We start from the raw sequence: 22786 nt of genomic DNA on the forward strand, positions 1-22786 counted from the left end.
TCTTCTTTGAAAAAACAGACACGTTTGCACTTGTACAACATTGCTAAAGCTACTCAAGAAGGTGGCTAATAAATGTACGTGAATAATTGTAGTTTAGATATATCCTGAAACTCAAGATGCATGAAAGGACCAAGTGTTAACCGGGTCTGTGATGCGACTTTGTCTACAAATTTGCTTCTAAATATAGACGTTTTTTTTATTAAAAATGCTATTAAAATATTATAGCCACAAAACATTTTTCTATCCGGTTTGCTGTGTTTTGTTCTGTGCATACATCCAAATGAATCATAAGGAAACCATGTTGAGCAAGTCTCAACACTTGGCTGTTCACTCAGCTTTAGTAAACATCAGCTCTGACTTTAAGACAAGTCAAGTCATTCATTTTGTCCAAGTGTAACGAGTCAACACTCTAGAAATGAAACTGATACTCTACTCCATTCTCAACCATCAGTTGAATTAGAAGCAACAGCCAAAACAACAACAATAAAAAAAAATATAATTGATAATTGCACATTTACCATCTAGGATGAGGCTACTCGAACAGAAAAAGTAGAAAAAAAAACACACACACACACAGAAAAGTTAATAGGTTCGTCAAAAGTAACGATAAGTAACATGCAAAGTGAAAAAAGGAAAAGAACGATTGTTTTCCAGCTTCAGGTTTCACCCTGAAGACCTTTCACAGCAGTACCTTAGGTCACACTTAGTAACCCTGGAAAAGGAAAGAGAGATGGATGAGAAGAGCTATTGCTCTTCACCGGTCCATTTGGCTCCCCTCATCAACCATGTTCTCTCACCAGTGCCTTGGATTAGGTCTTTTTTGTACCACGAGTGACTGTGCAACTGTTTGCGCTCTCCATGTGCGTGCGCTGGTTCTAGACGATCATGTACTGAGTGATAGCTCTGAGAGCGTAGAGCAGTTCAGCCTGCAGCCGAGCCTCCATCACCAGCACATTCACATGGACCTGAGTGAGACAGAGGCAGAACACTGCGCTTACACACACGGACAAATCAGATTAAAGACTGACTCATGTAGACCAGAAAGTCTTTCATTATCACACTACCAAAGTACAAGCAAATTAGATTTTCTGGAGTTATGATTATTTTATTTAACACATGTTTTATGACTCCTTAAAGTAACCTACCCTTTCTGAGACTTTAAGAGGAACCCAGGGCAGAGGGCACATAAGGTTCTTGGTAGAGTCCGGATAGCAGGCCACCGCTTTAATATAAAGCTTTAGTCCGTGCTCCAGCAGCTGGTTTACCTCTCCATAATCATAATCATCATACCTGTGAAAACATGCAGGATGTACAATTTGATTTATGGGTATATAATGTAATAATGTCATATTTAATGACCACTTTAGCAAACATAGCAGGGTACTGTCTACAGTTCCAATAAGAAAGTAATGGCTATAATGTATATTTTGCTGACCATTCAAAAAAAGTTAGCAGAATTTGAGGAATGACATGAACACTTACATTGTACTTTAGATATTACAGAATGTTTTTTGATATTGATTAGTTGTAACTATCTATTGTATGAACGACTAACCACTAATGACAACAGATTTTTTTTTCCTGTCCCTATATGACTGTGTTGATTATTAATGAGTAGCAGTAACAACCCTCTGCGCTCCTGTTAAACACAGTTGACCATTAGTTTAAAAACTGTATAATGGATAGATCTGAAATAAAACACGTAGGAAGTACCAACAGTCATCCAATAGCACAGAATCATTTTCTCTTGTATGTGCACAAATTAACCTTTACAAAAAAGATAAACAAATTATTTACTAGTAATAGATTCCCTTTTAACTGCCTCTCATTGCATATTTGTCACACTGAATTATTTCAGACAATTACACAGAAAGAACTTTAATGTTACAAAACCTGATATTACACAGTAAAATAAACATGCAAAGTTGTTCCAGTTACAAGATGTCCATACATTCATGTTCTGTCTCCAATGCTTAATATTTTGCTATTTCATGAATTATCAAAAATGCTATGCAAACTAAGGAAAAGTGTTCCATGAAAACAAGGAAATTCTCTAGGGAACTGCTCGTGCTTTGATTAATTCTTTTAAAAGAGATGCAGCAAGTATTGAATATTTATTGAATAGGAATAGGAACTTAATAGCTTGACCTTAATGGCTTGGTCTGAGGAATTAACTGGACCCAATTATTTTTCATGTCATTGTCATAATGGTGTGAAGGCCGGGTTTGGATGAAACAGTGTCCACATGGAGTACAGTGTGACTCTCCATTCGCAATATGGCTCTGTATGGGAATTGGGAACTCAGTTAAAGGACCTGTTGGTAATGTCTTTGTACCCGATGTCTTGTGGAATCCATGCTTTGGCAGGTCATATTATGCAGGGGGTCCTAATGTTTTGACTTATCAATGTACACTACAGCAGTGGTGGTAGGAGAGTTTATAAAAAAACTGCAGTTTAAGGACTATTTTAACTGCCTCCAGAAAAGAAATAAAAACTTGATTTTGTTGGATTGAAACATTTCCAAAAGAACTGAAACTGACTCTTAGGGAGTGTAAATAAAATAAAAGGAATATAATAGTACCTAATGCCATATATGCAATGGATATAGTTCCAGATGGCTCTCTTAAGGTCAGGATCACGTGGGGAAGGGAGCGACGCCACACTGCGGAACCGTTCGTCCAGCAGGTGCCCGATGTCCGAGTAGAGCCGATTCACTAAGGAGAAGCCATGATCCTCCCAGGAGTAGTCCTATACCAAAACACACATCCAATACATCAGTACTTTTACCAAAGTATAAATTCTCTGAACATAAAGTGGATTTAGATTGGAAACACAATTATGCTATATTATGAATCCTGTCCAAAATGGTATAAAAATTGAGCTTGGTAAGAGCCACACTGCTGGTAACAGCATTGCCTCAGTTCCAGGGAAAGGGTTTCCAAATCAAACACGCGGTTGAATGATCTCCAGTTGATCCACACAATCCAAAATAATGAAATTAAATTGTTTTTTAAGTAGCAAGTACCACATTTATTTTAAAGCAAAGGAAAGATAAAGCCAAGATTAGCCAACAAGAGCACAGACTGGGACAAAGTGGCTGCCATTTGTAATCTCACCTGCACCCGTAATACTTGAAAATGATCTTCCTCACGTCGGGCAAATTCTTGATAGCCGAAATCAGGGTCTTTGACAAAGTGGGAGGGGTCTGTGGAGCATATCGTCTCCTCTTCCTCCTCATCCTCAGCATCTGATCCGAGACAATTCAAATTAAGATTGTAGAGGTCAGTAATGACAACTGTCAGTAATATATCTTCACATACTGTATATATTGCTTGTTCTCACAGCTGATCTATAGGATGAAGTGTATAAGACTGTGTACCTGGGTCTCCTTTCTTTCCTTTCTCCTCTTGTGATTTCTGGATTCCTTCTCGGAGGCAGGCCAGGTCACAACTTGAGTCTAAAGACTGTACCAGACAGAAGATTCACTATTATATTCAATACTCAACACAGCTAGCATTTTAATATTTTAAATTTTCACATATATTCTCTTATTTAGTCAAATTATTAATGTTTAACTCTAAATATGCACTCTTATTGTATACTTTTTTATATTAGTATCCCTTTACTTAATACATTTTTAGAGAATTTTGTCTGAACTGATGGTGTATGTAGAAGTTTACCCAACGATTTATGATACATAGTTGAGGAGTCAAGGTTTGCAGGCATTTTTTATTCTTTTCTCCCACTCTGATGAGCTCATGTTTGTTGGCCAAGGCCATAATGGTGGGATGAGACTTGGATGATCAAGGCCATAAAAGTAAGATGCAACTTAGTTAATACAGGTAGCAAACTGAATTGGGTAAATGAAAACGCGTTGCTTTGTTAAATTGTAACCATTTATGTTCTATACTTTGTCTTTGATTATATAAATAACTCATGTTTGATTGTCTGATTTTGTAGCTCTCTGGGGTAAAAGTGGTAACCCGGTCCCATCAGAACGCTCCAAAAGTCAGTAGCTAGCTGTCTACATAACAGGAAAGCAGATAGTAAATTAAAAATCTATAAGACAACCTAAGTCTACACATCATATTTTTCCATGTTTTCCTTTATATTGGGAAATTATACATATGTGAATCCTTTTTGGAAGTGTGAAATTTAATGTACCATAATCAGTCAGTTTAACAACAGCTCCATAATTTGTATTAGTATGGACTGTGATCCATAATTTCCATGTTTACATTGTAAATGATAGAAATGCATCATATTTGCCTGGTTCAGCTTAAAACCGGCAAGAGGGGACGCATCTGATGGCACGTATGCAACGCTTGGCACAGCATACCACCATCATGTGAGTGAGGGGTGTCAAATTTCTACTGAGTCAGCTTACAGAAAAATATCACCTCTTATGCCCCTGGCACTGCACACTATCCTAAGGTACTATTTACTGGAATCCATTCTGCCATCTAAAAATTCATTGTTTCCAGTGTCACTGTCTCACACATTCTCTGAAGCATTCCCACTCATGCTTAACAGTTGGCAAGGTGTTTTTTTTTTATTTTTTATTAAATGCTGCTCCATTTTCCTCCAAACGCATCTTTGCTTTGTGTAGCTGAATATTTCTTTTTATGCTTCAGTTGACAGCACTTGCTTGTAAAGGTATTTTGTATATCTGGATGTTTTACATACTTCAGATGTAGACTTTTGTGATAAGGTTGCAGGTAAGGTTTACTTTTAATGACTTCCATCCAGGTCATGTTTGTACAAGTGACAATCCAACGCTGCACCACTTTACATGCGTCTGCACAATCTTTCTATCATATGGGGGATTTGCTTTGCCTTTCTGGCCAGCATATTAGCGAATTTATAGCGAATTTATAGCAAATCAGTGTCTTCTAGATCTTGTCTTCTTGTCTTCCACAGTACCTCTGCCATTCCTTAATAGCAATGCAGACTGTAAAATTGCAATCTTAAAGTGCTTAAATGATCTTATCTTTTTTATCTTATATTACCTGCTCTGTATGCAATAAGCCATAATTTCAGATCCTCAGTCAGCTGATTAGAGAAACCAATAGCTGTCTAGTGTTAGAACAAGGTCTGAAGACTCAGAAAATGTGTTATGATGTGGATTTGTCATCAGCTATTAATTCCAAACATCAATCCTTGACTAGCCTAACAAATCAATTAAATTAAGTATTTGCAACAGGGCAGTTGTCTGAACTTTTGCACATGCCGTATATTTGTCAGTTATTTAAATCTATAATTTACTGTGCAGTAATAATGCTTGAGAGGTGATTTTTACTCCTTGGACTTCATGCTAAAATGTAAATATATTTCTCAATATTAATATTAAAATAAAACCATTTTTATTTATAAGCAAAAGCCAGATAAATAGGATCAGGGATTATTATTCAACTCACTCCCTCTCTCATATGCCCCAATTACCCCCCACAGACTGACAGTACAGCCACATAATCTGCTTGTAAGACTAATTCTCTTCACATATCAGCTATAGAAACAAAATCAAGAATGTTAGGGAATATTAGTAACAAATGAAAATGTTTCATTGCAACCCTAGAGGTTGATGAGGAGAATGATGTACGTTGTACTAAACATAAAAAAAAGCACTGTGCTTATTTTTCTACAGTACAGAATGCTGTATAGGAACATGTTAATGATAAACTGTTTTTGTTTAGAAATATATTTCATAAAAAGTAAATAAAAATAAAGTATTTTAGTTCATGTTAGCTTTCTGGAAGATAAGCAGTATTCTTCAGGAACAACACTGGTGGAATGCACTAAATCAGAAAGCATCAAGTAATTATATGGTCTCCATGGTGTCCAAATTATTACCGAATCATAACCAGTAAATTGAAGCCACACAAAAAACCTTTTTATTAAATTTGAAAAACAGTTATTACAAGCCTGTCTCTTTTCGGATGAGACGCTTTCAATCTCTTACCCTCCTGCGGGGTGGGAAGGTGGCATTTCCGTTGGCGGCATCGCAGAGACAGTAGCCAGGGGGTGTTCCGTGTGGCACTCTGGGGCCGGGATTTGTATCCTGTTCTGAGCCAAAGACAAAACTGCAGAGAGCATGGCAGTGTGCCAGCAACACCACAGCCTGTACCAACTCAGCCAGAGACCAGCACTGCTCACCCGGCTTCAACAACGCCTAAAGTGACATCACAAAGGTTGGATACATGATAAAACTTTTACGTTTCACAATAATCAGAGCTTATACATGAATATATGTGCGCTGTAGTACTGGATTAAAGTTTGTACCTGAATGTGGGAGTGTGAAGTGAGCCAGGGCTGGTGAGCAAGCACTTTGTTTATCTGGTCGAGCTGCTGGAGGCGAGGCGGCGCTGCTTCCAGTCCCTGCAGCCACAGCGGGTCTCCTCCTACCCGCAGGAACTGAGCAGAGTGTAGAGACACCAGGTAGCTGCAGTGATGTCGTGCTGCAGCCTAAAACATAGACAAGGATAACATGTTTACCATGTCTACTTTCTGTACATCACACAAGTAGGCCTGTCAAAATCACGACTTTTGAGATTTCAAAAAACTAATGAAAATCGTCAGCTAATTCTGATAATAGATATAGTAAATATTCAAATTACAATTGGGGCAATCGGGTGGCGAAGTGGTAAAATACGGTAACTCAATTCCAGTGGGGCTACTCGTTGGGCATCTACACAGACATGATTGGCTGTGTCTGGGGAGGGGCTGAACAGCCTAGCCATTGGGAAGTGGACTTGTCCGTGCACTCCGGTGCCGGATCCAAGCCCAGATAAAAATAAAAAGGGCTACATCATAAAGGGATGATCCGCTGTGGCGACCCCTAAATATGAGAGCAATCGGAAAACAACATTAAAAGAGTCCATAACTAATTATTACTATCTGTTAGGGTTACTGTTATAGTGCTGTTACAATATCATGACGCTCACCTGAAAACCCCAGCACTAAGCAGCTAGAATTACACAAGTAGCTCCATTTGGTATTGTAAATAGTCTCAAGACTGTGGTATTAATGTGGTTGACAGTTATACAAGCTGTCCACCACAGTCCCGTTATGCTTGTGTAAATGGTTGATTCCTTATTTATAGTTTTGTCATATGGCTAAACCAAAGCTATTTTTTCCCAAAACATGTCTAGTAACTTGTAGCTGATTCAAATACTTTCTTAAAAGAAGCTTGTGTAAAAGTGGACAAATTATAATAAGTACAACACCTTTTGTTAACTAAGGGTTAAGGACCCCACTCAGGGAAACCAACAGTGGCAACTCAATATTTGTGGGGCTTAAACCGACAACCTTCTAATTACTAATCCAGTACCTTACCCACTGAGCTATTACTGCCCCAGGAACAGACCTGTTTGCCCCAGGAAAAGATCTATTTGCAAGTAGTTTTGCCTATTTTTATCCCTTTTTAATTCACACAATTACTATTTATGGCTCTGTTTTTGTTTTTCTGCATATAATCACCATGTATTTGCCTAACATGCAAACTGTTCCACAAACTGCTTGTGTGAACCGTACTGTTATGAAGTGAAGTGGCGGTGCTTTCCTTTCTGCAGATTTGTAAAAGCATTCATACCATGATGGCTATGTAGTGGCGGTACGGATGGGGCAGTGGACCGTCCATGTTCAGGATGTAGTGCTGTGTCCGCAGGAAGCTTTCTAAATACTGAGGGTGGGAGGCCATTTGCTGTGATACTGTATCTAACCGCCCTCTGCTGGCCAGAGTCTTCACGCACAATGGAGAGGAGCGATCCTTTTCAGAGCTCACCTTCACCTAAACAAAAGAGAGCACAATACAGCAAGTCTGGAAAAATAGCACAGCCACAAACTAGCTGAAAGAAACACGTTGAATAAATTATTAGCACAGAAACTCAATCTTGCTTCAGATGTGAATAGATCAGACAGTAACAGGCCTACATTCACTAGAGCGCATTACTCAGGGGTTTTGGCTGGATGGCCGTATTTTCTGGCATTAAATGTAGCATTCAAAAAGAGAGCGATGACTCTTGCCATGGGTAAAACACTTAAGAGTGTCTGGAAATAAAAAGAAAGAGGGGAAAACAGAAACGAGGGCACCAGAAGTGCAATTTAAATTCCTATGCACAAGAGAAAAAAACAGAAGGGAAAAAGAAAGACAGAAAATGTCTCCGCAATGCTTCCTGGAGGCTTATATTCAGACATGTATTCCACTGTGAAAACTCTCTGCTAGTACGTAGTTTTCATCTTTCAGACGAGAGCCAGACAGGCGTCTGTATACTGAATTCTCTAGCTTATACATGCAGACACATCTCACCAGCTAGTGGCTACAGACAGAACTAGAGCCACAGAAGCAATTAGTCACAATGGCAAAATAATATCTTTCTTCTACAGCAAGTATAAAATCATGCATGTCGTTCATGCATTGCTTATGTGAGTGGTGAAGACAATGCTGGCCACCCTGACAGGCATTTGGCTTGCATTGTGTCTGACTGAGAGGATTACAGAAATCTGACAAGGACCCCCCACCAACCAACCTCAAATCCCCCTCCACCTAAAACCAGTTACTTCTCTATTTGTTTACTTTCAGCACAAAGACCTTCTCTGACAAACTTAAAATCAATGTTTAATTTTAAAAAATGCTAAAAACATACAACATTAAATATATATTTATATATATATATAAAATGATCTCTCAGGCATTTTCACTAAAAAGCACTTTGGTTTATAATAAAACCAGGATTCACCTAAAACTCCATAGTTTACTTTTAGATTAAGCAATAATTTTGATAGTACACAGTAGTAAGAATGGAAGTCACAGTTTTATCCCATTAAACCATGTTAAGCTATTTCTTAAAGTCAACATTCCAAGTAAGAATAAAAAGTTTTCTGGCAGTTGCAAGTCTCTAGTAGCCAGCTTATCCTAAATAAACTCCGGCAGTGTTCCAAACCACAAACTATGAGCTATGTTGAAGCAACACCATTGGGGAAATGTACTCACTTTAATTAAGCCATGTTCACTTCAATCTAATTTGCATTAGCTCTCAAAATCAATGTGGTCAGGCTAGATCAGCATTTTTTAAAAGCAAACTGTGCTGATTTATAAATGCAATTTAACATTCTATTAAAAAAACTTTATAAAAAAATTTGTAGTTAACCAGGGCTGGATCTCGAGTTCGAGTTCAGCTCTGCCTTCACCGGGCGAGGCTGGGCGGCTATATGAACAACGATTGGCCTGTTGTTCAGGTGGGGGGGCGGGATTTGAGACCGGAGGGGATGTGGGCGGTTGCGCCCTCTGCTGGCTGGTTGGTGGCGCCTGCATGGAGACAGGAGGGGGTGCGGCGGAGTGTGTGATCCTCCGTGCACGGTGCTCTGCCACGCTGCACTCGTCAAGTGTGGGTGATAAGACGATCGACTGGCTGTGCACGTGTCGGAGGAGGCGTGGAACGGCCTCGTCAGCCCCAATCAGGAGCAGGGACCGGCATTAGTGAGAGGTTGATTGACGGGATGAAATTGGACGCGCGAAATTATAAAAATAAAAAAAATAATAATAAGAAAAAATAAAATTGTAGTTAAATTAAATGATGTAGCCAGATCAATACATCCATTCATTCATTTACTGTCTGTTTTATCCTGGTCAGGGTGGCGGTGGGTCTGATTTATTGTCAGGAAACACCCCAGACAGGTGGCAAGTCCCTCACAGAACACACACACGTTCACTCTCACACATAGGGCAGTTTTTTGTAGCTGCAGTTGGTCTGACTTTATGTCTTTGGGAGGAAACCAAAGCACCTGAGGGAAACCCACACAGACACGGGGAGAACATGCAAACTCCACAAAAAAGGACCCTCGCCACCCGGCCGGGGAGATGAACCCAGTCCCTTCTTGCTGTAAGACTGTACCACCATATCACCCTCAATACAGCCATAAAAAAGCAATATAGCTAAATGTTTAACACCATGGTTCTGTTACTTTAATTTAAATAAATGCAAATATGTTTTGCTTGCACAGTTTCTACATACAGTACCTGTTAATGCTACAAAAGAGACAGGATACAGATTGCATTGAATCTTTAATGTGTAGCATGTTTCAGGTACAATATCATAGAAATCAGATTTAGTATTCATTAATATGGTTTAATATGGTTTATACACACAGAAGGACCATAATGGGAAAACCATCTACATAAATTAATCCAATTTATTTCAATATATTTATACAAGCAGTGAAACCACAAGTTTATTTTTCTTAGTGGAGTGAACGGAACATTACAGAACATTATTCTGTAGTGAAGTAATGGTCATTTTTCGAATTAGCTTGTAAGCAGATATATATATATTTTAATTTAGCCTATGTTACTTTTTACATACACTATGTATTCTTTCTATACAATCTGTTTTTAGAGCCGAGGTGTAAATTGTGTCTATGAAGTTTTAAAGTCTAATTTTGGGCTTTTGGATTTCAAACAAAATGCTTTACCAAAAAATTTTGAATTTCATAATTATATATTGTCTATAATGTTGCCCTTGAACATGTCTGTATTTGATTTAAAGTAAAAGACAAACAAATGTAAAGTAAAATAAAGATGTATATAGATACAGATATACAGTACATCTAACATCCAATATTATGTTTAGCTGCCAAAATCAAACAATGATCACATTATTAATGTAGATAATAGATAAATAGAAAGAAATGATCATGTAAAGAATGCAAGACAGTTTTAAATAGAAGAGAAATTATACACCTAAATCTGTGGAAGCAACACAAAGTTGATATAATAAAAGTTATAACTAAAACTAAAGTGGATCATGTTTCCTCTTGGTATGGGAAACAGGAGAGCAGGACCTCCTGCAGCTAAAATGTCTGTCTCGTTGCCAAAAGCGCAGCAGTTCTGGCAGCAGTTATGTCTTCGAATAAACCGCTGCTCTGCTGGCCGGGCCGACAGGCCATCATGGTGGGAAGGAGGTCATTTACATGCATGGGGGCAGCACAGCTTCTGACTCAACTCGCATGAACAATTGCACGTATTTGATCCTGTTTGCTAGAGATAGATGGCTGTCTTACAGCCAGTGGAGATGTTCCTGTCCATCTTTGGTCAAGTTACAATACATTTTAGTGATACAGGGTTATTAAAAAATGAGAGTAACTATATACCTTAGTGCCAGCTGTTTTAAAATGATTTAAACAAAGACTAAAAGTATTTCAGTCTTTACAGTAATGATCAGGAGCAATTTGAAAATGCAGTGCTAATCTGTATAAATTAATACAGATGTAGTTAATTTATTCATTTATTAATTGTTTTATGCTGTGCTTTCACTATGGTTATATTTACGGCAGGAAGGGCAGATAATTCTCATAATCATCCTTGTCAAGTGCTGTTCTTATGTTCTTTAAATGCTCTCTTTTTTAAGAGGATTGTTTTTAGTTTAGCATGGTTAAAGATTTTCGACATAGTCTTTGGTATTGCGAGAGATTGACTCATTCTTGTGAGTATTTAGTACATTCAGTCAGTATGTGTTTAATAGAAACAGGTTTTTGGCAGGTATCACATAATGGAAAAGCTTCCCCCCTTACAAGATATGAATGCATTAATCATGTGTGTCCAATGTGGCATCTGGTATAGCTTATAAATGTTCAAGTAAAACTTTGATTGTTACAAAGCTACAACACAATATAAAAAGACTCAGTTCTGTACCACAAACCGGCTGAGCCAACAAAAACAACAAAATACAGAAGTACTGATGAAATCATTTTGTTTCTTTTTAGCTTAGACTCTTGGCACTCTTAGCACCCCCATCCCTGAAAAAATGAATTAAAACAAGTATCTACAATTACTACAAGTATTTGTCGATTTATATCCTGCCAACTCCTGTTAAACCTAGAAAATGTAATAGTCCATATTCAAATGCAATAACAGGGGCAAACAGTTACTTAATCACCAAAAGTATGTACACATCCCACCTAACTATTAAGTGTTTCAGCCATACTTATGGCTTACAGGCGTATTAAATCAATTATAAAACGTTTTTCCAAAAGTGCCTCCAACTTTAAGGACATTTCCAGTTCTAGCTTTGCGGCCATCAAGTTAGTTTTAACTGGTTTTAGTCTGTCAAGAGCCCTAAGATGAATTAGAACACCAGTTATCCAGTGATTGAGGCCTGAGTGTGCACTGTTATAAGTGCAAAAGAGGGAGGCAACTCCCTATTAAATGGTTTTGGAATGGGATGTTCAACAAGCTTATGATCAGGAGTTCACATACTTTAGGCCATAAAGTGTTTGTTTATTTGTTCGATTCCTAACAGCATGTCAGCTGCTATGGCTATTATCATGGCTGAATAATTGGTTCTGTCTTTAAAACGTCAAAGTGGGGGTCAATTTGTTTCTTTACTCGTGTACATAGGGATTAGGGTGTTGTTTGAATGACTGTGAAGATGGTTAATTGATTTTCCATATCTTATATGGTGTCCTAGTGGCCTTAAAGTGTACATATAAAATGTAAAAAATGTGACTCAGAATGCTTAGTGAAATGGCTGAACTTGGTGAGGCTGAATATTGAAAAAGACAAGCATACTTTAAAAACAGAAGCATAATTTATGTTCAGCTTTTCAAAAATCAACACAAAGAATTCGGATGTAAATCTTATTAAATTGCAAATTTCCAAGCGCTACACCACGCTACAACAGACAGCCAACCAAGTTCTGATGTTTCACTGCTCTGTCCAACAGAAGCCAACTTGCCAGAATCAGGCAGTTATAAATATCTGAGAGAGACAGCTGGGATAGCAGTTGCGCAGATAAGACCTAAATACCATCTCCCAGCAAGAGACAACAAGTAACAAAGCACTGACGTTCCTACAGTCGCTATAGCAGCAGCTGGTGGTCCACAGGGCGGCCTCAAAGAGTCTCTATATATGAACAAAACCAGCACATAGTCCTAAACAAAGTTAGTTGTGGTGCTTTTGTAATCTTCACCTGTGTGCAGATACTCAGACAATTATACATGGTCAGACAGGTACAAACCTGTTTGCTATTGGTCGACGATACAGCAGTCAGCCAACGTTTCAAAAAGATATAATATTTTATTTTGAATTTGGCACAGTACTTCTATCTGCATATGTAAGAAAATAAAAGAAAACCTGAATTGGGTCTTTATCTATTGCACATGCTCAGACACTTTCACATGATGAGCGTTTTGTGCTTCATTCACAGTCATACTAGGTGCACACTGCCACTGTAGAGATCTGTGCTATCGGCCAGCCAGGCATCCTGCGCCCAGTGTTTCACTGTGGGACCAGACACACCGTAACACTGACTGGATAAAAGCTTTATCCACCGAAGTATGGGTGAATAAGAAGGGGTCGGTGGACTGCGCACACATGGATAGTGTGTCAGGCGAATATACACCCTCCTCGGACACGATCAGGGTCCCCAGCAGCAGGAGATGAAGTGGCTACGCTAAATTGGGAGAAAAACGCAAAAAATGCATATATAAAAAAAAAAAAAAAAAAAAAAAAAAAAAAAAATTAACTCTGCTGATGGACATTTACATTAGATTGTACAATAAAAGGCCTAAAATAATTTGTACCATTGCCCATTATCACATCATTTCGCTGATGCATTATAATACATGGCACTTCTTTCTCAGCTCCCCCACATACAGGACAGAGAGCTATTTTTGATAGATTAAAGACCATCTCTGAAACTCTCTACAGAACAGAAAACTGCTGAGTAGACTTTACAGTAAAGACTGTAAAATATCGGAAATCCATGTCTGGCTTTCTCGTGACGTTTTTAGTGGTCAGTGTTACTAATGCGACAAGGGGTTACAGCACTTTAAAAACTGTGCAATCCAAGAAAGAGAAGTTAAGAAATGTCTGTAAATTAAAGTGATTCAGACATTAGGACAGTGTCAGAATTGAGTGAACATGGCTAAAAGCTCTGCAGACACCCCTCCTAGTTATTGACTTGTTTCAGTCACACCTAACAGGTCTATAAAATCAATTATTTGCTTCCAACTTGGTGGCAGCTGCTTGAAAAAGGACCTTCTCTTTTCCAGTATGACCATTCCCCAGTGCACAGTGTGAGGTCTGGTCCATAAACACATGGTTTGAGAAATGAAGTGTGAAGAAAATCCAGTGGCCTGCACAGGGCCATGATCTCAGCCCCAGTGAATACCATTTAATTTGAATTTTGATGCCCTTTTAATCAGGCCTTGCTAACATCGGTGTCTGACCTTACAAACCCCAAGAGCCATATTTTAAAATCTTGTGAAATGCTGGTCCAGAAGAGTAGAGGCCAAAGTAGACCCACCCTGTCCCCCTTTACAGCAAGTTTCATGGTCACGTATTTTGGCCATAATTTATGCCTTTTTAAGATGAAAGGGGATTTAGTTTAGTTTTATTTTCAACATTTAAAAGGATCATTGGAAAATGCATGTTAGCCTTGTAAAAATGGCAAACCATTCCAAAAAGTCCCTGTCAAAAATATGATAACATGCTTTCATCATACATAAGACAGACTTGTTGATTGGCGAATGGCATCATCAACCTAATTTTCCACACCTATTCTGCCTAATTCCTGCATTTAAAACTGCTTTTGTGATATGACCTGTTTTAGCTTTTTTTTGTGGTTTTAATACTGTTGTTATCAAAAATGTTACCCAATAAAAAGGAAGTACAGCCCACATCGCCACTAATGACCACACGTGGGAAAACCCCACAGGCATACCCGCAGCACTAAATGCCAAGAGTTAAGTAAGGTTTAGATTGGGTGAAAAAGGTCAATACCTAATAACCAACAAGCTGTACAGTATAAAAGCAGGTGTGAACCAGCCATTAATGTAGGTATGAAAAACCTCTTTTCTTCAGGGACTCTGAGGTCACGTTTACTGGTAAACACATCACATCTCAAAGCTTAATAGAAAAGCCCATAAATCATCTACAGTGACCTCTAAATACACACAGCTCTGTAAATAAAGGAGTGCTCTGTTGTCAAGACAAAATGTAACGTAAATCTAATTCTGCATAACTTAAGGTTTCCTCCTGGAGCTCCGGTTTCCTCCCACAGTCCAAAGACATGAAGTCAGGTTAATGGGAGATACTGAATTGCCCTTTATGTGTGAGTGTGTTTGCCCTGTAATAAACTGGCGACCTGTCCAGGGTGTTTCCTACCTTTCGCCCAATGAATTAAACCCACTGTGACCCTAAATTAAATAAGTCTGTGGTAAAACAGACAATGACCAATAGCCAAACCCACAGATCCTCTACAGGGACCCCTAAATACCCACAGCTCTTACCTTTGACCAAATGGGATGACCGAGTAGATCGCATAACCTGCCCAATTTGAACTGAAATGTAAAAATGTCGGAATGCTATTTTACTATAAAAAGAAGATATTGTCAGTTATTTTTGATCTATTTCAGTTCTTTTTCAAGAGCATTAAACTGTGCATGTGACAACCAGTGAGCTCTTACCTCAAATCAACGATTCTACAGCATTCTAAAGCGTACAAACTGAACCACGCATTGTCAAGCAATGCCACAAAAAGGAATATTCAGTGGCAAACACAGTGACTCTGTATATCCACTGGTAACATGTACAGACAAGTTCTAATTAACACTCAATCTGAAACAAAAAGCCACTTCCACATCCTCCTGGCAAGTCCCTTTAAAATTCAGTCGAAGGGTTAAGTCTAGATGGTACTTTCACAAAAGTGCATCAAAGCAACAGATTTAGAATTCAAACCATGACATTTCTTAATGCCCCTGATTACACTGGCTGTTGTTTTGTGTCAAACAAACAACTATAACTTGTGAGTCTAGTTATATACATCAAGAAACTTAGCAATATGCAAATTTGACTAAGTTTGAATATATCCAGGCAGATCACTGGATCACTGGAGGTCACTGATTTATAAACTATAGCACAGCCAAGTAAGACAAAAGGAAAAACTGAGGTCAACTGCAATATAGAAAGGTGTACAGAGAATGAATATATTTGGAAATAAACGGCCCTTCAACACAGTGGCTCGGTGGGTAGCACCGTCGCCTCACAGCAAGAAGATCCTGGGTTTGATTCCTAGGTGGAGCGGTCGGAGTCCTCTTGGTGTGGAGTTGTATGTTCTCCCCGTGTCTGCGTGGAGCTCTGATTTTCCCCCAGTCAGGCTAATCGGAGATACAGAATTGCTACAGAGTTACTGTTGTTAGTGTTTTATTCTCCATGAGAATTTCGCTCTTTAATGACAACAGGACAGGGCAGAGCAGTTCATTCGTTCATTGTCTGTTTTTATAAACCCTATTTAAAAAAAAAGGTGTGGCAGTGGGAGAATACAAATAAAAACTACAATGACTGCAGTGATTTGCAGTTCCCTACTGCACTGTGTTTACATAAAAACAGTACAGTTTTACTTAAAAAAAAAATCAAGGTAAATAAGTAACAACTGATTGGTGACCTGTTGAAATAATTAAGCTTCAACCAAGACATCTAAACTAGCAGTGGATGAGTGGGACCTGCACGTAGCGACTAAATAAGAGCTGGATGAGATATTCAATCTGCATTTTCCGAGTGCCGAGAGGGCTCTGTCCTTGTGATGCACAAGTGCCCCCGCTGCTGTTACAAACACACAAATCTCTCATGCTACAGTAAAAATAATCTTTTGGCTAAGCAACCTGAGTCCAGGGAGGGGAGCAAAGCGACCAGCTGCAACAAGCCACAAGTTATGTTGAATGTGTAAACGATAATGACAAAGTGCTGTAATTTTGAATAATAATGATAATACATTTTAGGGATTTGGTAGTGGTGATGGTGGTTTAGACAGAGGGGTTTGAGCTCCTGCAGATTGAAGAGGGTTTTATAAAACTATTTAAGTCTATTTAAGTGTCCCATCCAAAATTTACAATCGCAGGGAAAACTCATTTTAAGTAAATCATTACTGGCTTTATTATTTATTCATGGCTTTATCATTTCAAGAAGGTTTTTCAATCAGGCTTTATTGCTCTCTAGTGATAGTAAACAATCCAGCACTACAAATGAAAATACACCGATCAACCATAACATTAAAACCACCTCCTTGTTTCTACACTCAGTCCATTTTATCAGCTCCACTTACCATATAGAAGCACTTTGTAGTTCTACAATTACTGACTGTAGTCCATCTGTTTCTCTACATGCTTTGTTAGCCTCCTTTCATCTGTTCTTCAACGGTCAGGACTCTCACAGGACCACCACAGAGCAGGTATTATTTAGGTGGTGGATCATTCTCAGCACTGCCGTGACACTGACATGGTGGTGGTGTGTTAGTGTGTGTTGTGCCGGTACGAGTGGATCAGCACTGCTGGAGTTTTTAAACACCTCACTGTCACTGCTGGACTGAGAATAGTCCACCAACCAAAAATATCCAGCCAACAGCGCCTCATGGGCAGCGTCCTGTGACCACTGAAGAAGGTCTAGAAGATGACCGACTCAAACAGCAGCAATAGATGAGCGATCGTCTCTGACTTTACATCTACAAGGTGGACCAACTAGGTAGGAGTGTAATGTACTAGTCGCGCCACAGAGTCACCTAAACGCAAATATTTACACCACATTTTAAATACTATTTAATATTTGATTACATTTTAGATGTTCAATTTTATATAAACCCAAAAAGGTTTTATTTAAGTAATTGATTTTATAGAACACACCAGGAAACATGCGGTTCAATGTAGCATCATTGAATTTTAATCATTAGTTCCAGAAAAGGCCCTAAAACTACAAGCATTTTTTTAAACATGCTTTGTTGTGTGACTGTGTTACTTGTAAGTCATATCTAAGTCATTTGCTGTTAGAGCAAGCTGTGGATAAAAAATTTTCATTGTAGCTGGAGTACACTGGATAGTCATAAAAACCTATTTGTGTTTTAGTAGTAAATAATATACATTAGGAATGTATGATGACTAAAATGTCTTTCTTATATGTTGAACTCTGAAAGGAAAACATTAAGCTTGTTATAGTATCACAGTTAGTCACAATTTATACAAAGGCAGTTATTGGACCCTTAATTTTCAAAACATGACTTGCTTTAAAACACTTCTGTTTATCCAGTTCAATAGTTTTTACTCTTCCTTACATATTTGCTTTATTATTTTGCTTAATACTGAACCGTAATATTTTTAACTATGTAAGGCATGTCCAAAGTCCAGTTTAGGGCCAAATACCTGGGCTTGTCCATAATACTTAGATACTTAGCTCAGTCATGTGATTATGGTTTTGTTTGTAAATGTATGAAAAGATAAAGATGATTATACTTTAGAGCTATTTAAAGCCTGCTTTAAATTCAATCGTTATCAGTTTAATGATGCAGCAAATAAACAAAGAAAATTAAAGCTGTATTTAGGAGTAGCAGGATATTTTGTTAATACTGCCTGTCATAGTTATTCGACTCTCTTTATAATACTGCTGATCTTAAACTGTACTGCTAGTCTGTATAGTCCTGGTGCTAGTCTTAAATGTAGGTAACAATATAATTAAACCTTTGGAAACTCAGTAATGACTCTTCGCTTTAACTGTGATGTCTTATATAAACATCACCCAGAGATTCAAGTGTTCAAGGTGTCTTGCAGCCATGGTGAGAACTAAGGACCTGTCACAAACGCTAATAAGGACATAATTTAATTGCACCAAAAGGGCAACGGGTATAAGAAGATTTACAAGACCTTGAACATTCCTAGACAGCATTGGCAGTATTGTCTGAAAGTTCCAAACCTACGGTGCAGCAACAAAACTGCATGGCTGTGGGAAAGAGACCAAATTTTCTTTTAGAGGCCTTAGCAGTCTCACCAGGATAACAAAGAAAAAACCCTGTGTTACTGCAAAAGATATACAGGATGACCTTATGAAGGCTGGGATAAATGTGTTGGTAGCAACCATAGGAAAATCACTTAACCAAGGACTTTAATATCAGACTTCACAGCACACACCCCTCTTGACCACTAAAGCACATGAAGGGTCGACTGGAATACGTCTGAAGGAATTTAGAGTGTTTGCAGAGTTTTGAGACAGAGTTCTATGGGTTGGAGAATCAAAACTAGAATTGTTTGGCCATATGGATCAGCAGATTGTCTGGCACAAGAAAGGGGAGTCTGATGAGCAGACCTACAGTCAAGCTTGGAGGTGGGTCAGTGACGATGTGGGAATGTTTGTTTTGCTGCAGAAACTGGCATTTTTGACTGACATCATGGATTTATAAAATATAAATTTAAATATACTAGGACAGAATTTTGGTGCAGCATTTTTACTGAAATGTCTGATTCAAGGGGCATTTCCATTGTAATGAAGTAATTATGTATGTGTTTGATGCCCTACCATGAAGTATTCCTGCTTGGCATCATGTCAACAATGACTACATAAATCGGTAAGTAAAAATGAATAAATGAATGATTGAGCTAAGCTCTAGCTTAAACTGGTGTCAAAACATTATCAAAACAAGAACACACTTCTTATGTCAGAAATATGGTCTATCTGTGTTATCTACTGCACTGTAACCTTTAGAAAAATGTGTACAATGTTGTACAAAAGACCAGAAAAACTGTTCACAGACCTAGAACTGAAATCTGCACCCCTCTGTGAGCTTTCATGTTACTTACATTAATGTTTAGGGTTGCAATGAGCAATAGCAGGTGTCCACAAGGTGCATTATGGATGAAATGCAGATCAAGGTTCTACAAACAGCTGATGAAGTAGAGGAAAATTACTGCTGGCTGAATAAAGCCCTGTGCAGCTATTGTTCCTGAATGCTCAGGTAGTGTGAGCGCCCTCTAAAGGCCAAGGGACAAACAGCAACCAACAGAAGAGAAAAACAACTTTGATTGGCAGTGCATCAGCATCACTGTATACAAATGCTAACAAAAAGAGCCACATTATTCACACCTCTATGCATCCAAACGTGCAAGATACAGCTTATTTACCACAAAAACATTCGTAATGTGTTAGTACAAGTACTTTTAGTCAGGCTTACTATTCTGAATAGGCATTTTTAGTTCAGAGCTGCATTGCTACATTAGCCAGTTCTAATGCATTCATTCAAACTACGGAAAGGATATTAGTGATCCTTATGCATGTAAGCATTCAAGCAGATGTATTTTACTGCATTTTAATCAGCGGGTTTGTAAATATAAGAACGGGTAATGTGTTTAAAGCAGATTTTATTGCTTTATTGCTTAAAGAATGTAGGTCTTACAACAAAAGCTGTCTGAACTTAACATGCAAAAAGGACACCTTTGCATCTGTGGCTAGAATGTAAATGCAGTTTATCTGATATGGATTCAGAATATGCATCAAGTTTAACCATGCAAAGCCTTCTGCTGAACAATGGTTTGTAGGTAAGAAAAACAAGATCAGCTTTTTATTTAACAATAATCAAGCTGACTGCTGATTAAATAACTAAACTTAACATTACAATCAGACAGACAGATGTCAAAAGAAACACAAATTATGGATCTTAGAGCTGCATTCATTTTCATAGTTACAATCTAGATTGGATGTACAACATTCCCATTTTAATCAGCCAACCTATAGAACAACACAGATCAGCTATTATACACAGAAAAATTAAAAATCACCTAATCGTTTTGCTATATGATTGTATTCTAGAAGTGTTGTTATTCTTTGTTCTTGAGGCAGGATGCAAAGTGGATGTAGTTAAAGTGGCTATGCCAAGTATGTCTTCATATAGCAGCTCTGCTAGTTAGCATTAACACAAACGCCCCCTTAAGTCTGCATAGTCAAGGCAAGTTCTGGATCTGACTGCTATGGGCTAAGTTAGCTCTGATTAGCCAGATAACAATGGATAGATCGCATAAAAAAACTAAAATAGGAACATTTTATCACCTATCACCTGCTGGTTATAAAAAGGAACCTTATATTACAGTTAGCTGTAGTTGTAAGAATTACATTTAATCCTAGATCTAGAGCTCAGACTCCTCAAAACACACATACTGCCTTATATACACATATAGATTCTATACAAATAATGACTAAACGATTAAAAAAAGCACAACTACACAAGTAACTACATGTTATTAACTTTCAAACAAAGCCCTAACGACATCTTCAGCCTGCCAGCCTAAAGAAGAGGAACGACTCACTATAAAACGTCTTAAGCACCCTGGGCATTACCTGATTGCGGACCCGCTGGCACTGACTTCCTAAGCGATACTCCATGGTTTTGGCACAGATGATCATTTTCCTCACTGTAAGTGCATGAATTGGAAGCAGCTCCTCCGGCTCTTCTGCGCTCAGCCCGCTACTGAACAAAAAGCCCAGCCGCTCTCAGCCAGAGCGGTAGAGAGAACAGAGTGGCGACACTCTCATAGGGAACCGTTGGAAAGGGGGCGGGACATATTTTCTGCGCAGCTTCCGGGTTGTGGAGCTCTGAATAGTTCCAAACATCCCATAGAGCCTCATTCATTTCCACTACTTATCAAGCATTTTTAGCTGTATGTTGCTTTGTTTTAAAAAAATAATGAATTTAATGTCATTAATATACTTAATACTGTTATTGTTTAGCATTTGCTCAGCACTAAATGTTACATGTTTATCTTAATTAATAGGTATAACCCAATTTAGCTCAGTCAGTTAAGATTAATTAATGACACTAGAGTCTTTTCACCTAAAATTAGTTGATTAATCAAGAGTCTTGTTACAGAAATGATCATAAAACATTAGAACCACAATAAATCATTATACTTTTACTTTCATACTTAAGTACATTTGAAGGTAAATTTAGTTTAGTACTTTAGTGGAGGTAAAGAGTATTTTTACTTTTACTACTACTTTTGCTGGAGTAATATGTTACCTTGGATATCTCTACTTTAACTCAACTACATGGTTTGTGTTCCTTCTCCACCACTTACATTAGACAAAATGAACTAGTGCATATTCATAATGAATTCATTAATGTATTACATGTAGGAATCAATGATTAATCACTCATGAAATAAGAGATGAATGAAGCTTTTTCATGTACCTGCACTATAATGTTAAAGGTACGGTAGTGTGTTTATCAATCTGTTCATTCAGTGCAGGTAAACCTTATGAATCCAGCACATGACTTAGTGTTTAGCCAAAATGATTATTATTATGAATCCTCAGGAAAGTGAAGGGAGATTAGTTTATGCAAAAAACAAAACATAAAAAACTCTTTAATCCCTGTACTGTATATTGTCTCTACTACTTGATGATATGGCATTATGTAATGTATGCTAATATAATGTACTGTGTGTTAACAAGAACGACCTATTAACAAGTCATTATAAACATCAATCTTCCACTTCATATACCAAATTGACATTAAAGCAGATGCAGTAAATGTAAACGCAGTTGAAAATCCCCAGAAATTGTACAAATGTTTATTATTTAGCGTTTAATATTTAATTCACTGCTGCCTGTCCCATATGAGAACATGACAGCGCCGGGTTTGTTTGGAACTATTGGAGGGTTACATGAACCACGTGACCGCGTGGCGGCGAGATCAAGGAGTGTCGCAACTCTCTCTATCTACGGCTCTGCTCTCAGCCCTCCACAGGTCCCGACACCAGCCGCACTGTTACTGGGTGAAAAGCATAGACTGACACCGCCAGCATGAGTCTGACCAATCGGAGCGCAGGAGGGGCGGGTCTTACACGGAGGCGTGTCTGAGCGCAGCGCCCAATCAACAGCCGGATTGAGGATTTTAGGTTACAGCTGTGTGTCTGAGCTCAGAGCCAATCATGTGGTGGAAAAGTACCTGCCTTTGACCGCTTTACATCATACAATACTACA

General features: G+C 38.3%; 1 protein-coding gene across 1 annotated transcript; it reads right to left on the bottom strand.

Annotated features, from left to right (window-relative positions):
- Positions 1-184: 184 nt before the first annotated feature.
- On the bottom strand, positions 185-21355 carry sesn4 (sestrin 4). Its single transcript, XM_062999804.1, has 9 exons — positions 21143-21355; positions 7589-7786; positions 6280-6462; positions 5960-6169; positions 3380-3464; positions 3117-3247; positions 2582-2748; positions 1146-1290; positions 185-965 (listed from the first exon to the last, which is right to left on the bottom strand). The coding sequence occupies exons 1-9, from the start codon at positions 21206-21208 to the stop codon at positions 876-878; spliced, it is 1275 nt and encodes a 424-aa protein (XP_062855874.1). The 5' UTR covers positions 21209-21355; the 3' UTR covers positions 185-875.
- Between the last annotated feature and the right edge of the window lie 1431 nt (positions 21356-22786).

The sequence above is a fragment of the Trichomycterus rosablanca genome, chromosome 8, assembly GCF_030014385.1.
Source record: "Trichomycterus rosablanca isolate fTriRos1 chromosome 8, fTriRos1.hap1, whole genome shotgun sequence".
Classification (NCBI taxonomy): domain Eukaryota; kingdom Metazoa; phylum Chordata; class Actinopteri; order Siluriformes; family Trichomycteridae; genus Trichomycterus; species Trichomycterus rosablanca.

Coding starts and splice junctions, on each gene's coding strand:
- sesn4 (XM_062999804.1), bottom strand. CDS start 21,208: ATGATCATCTGTGCCAAAACCATGGAGTATCGCTTAGGAAGTCAGTGC. Junction 7,787..21,142: donor GCCAGCGGGTCCGCAATCAG/GTAATGCCCAGG, acceptor TCTTTTGTTTAG/GTGAAGGTGAGCTCTGAAAA. Junction 966..1,145: donor CTCTTAAAGTCTCAGAAAGG/GTAGGTTACTTT, acceptor TGTCTCACTCAG/GTCCATGTGAATGTGCTGGT.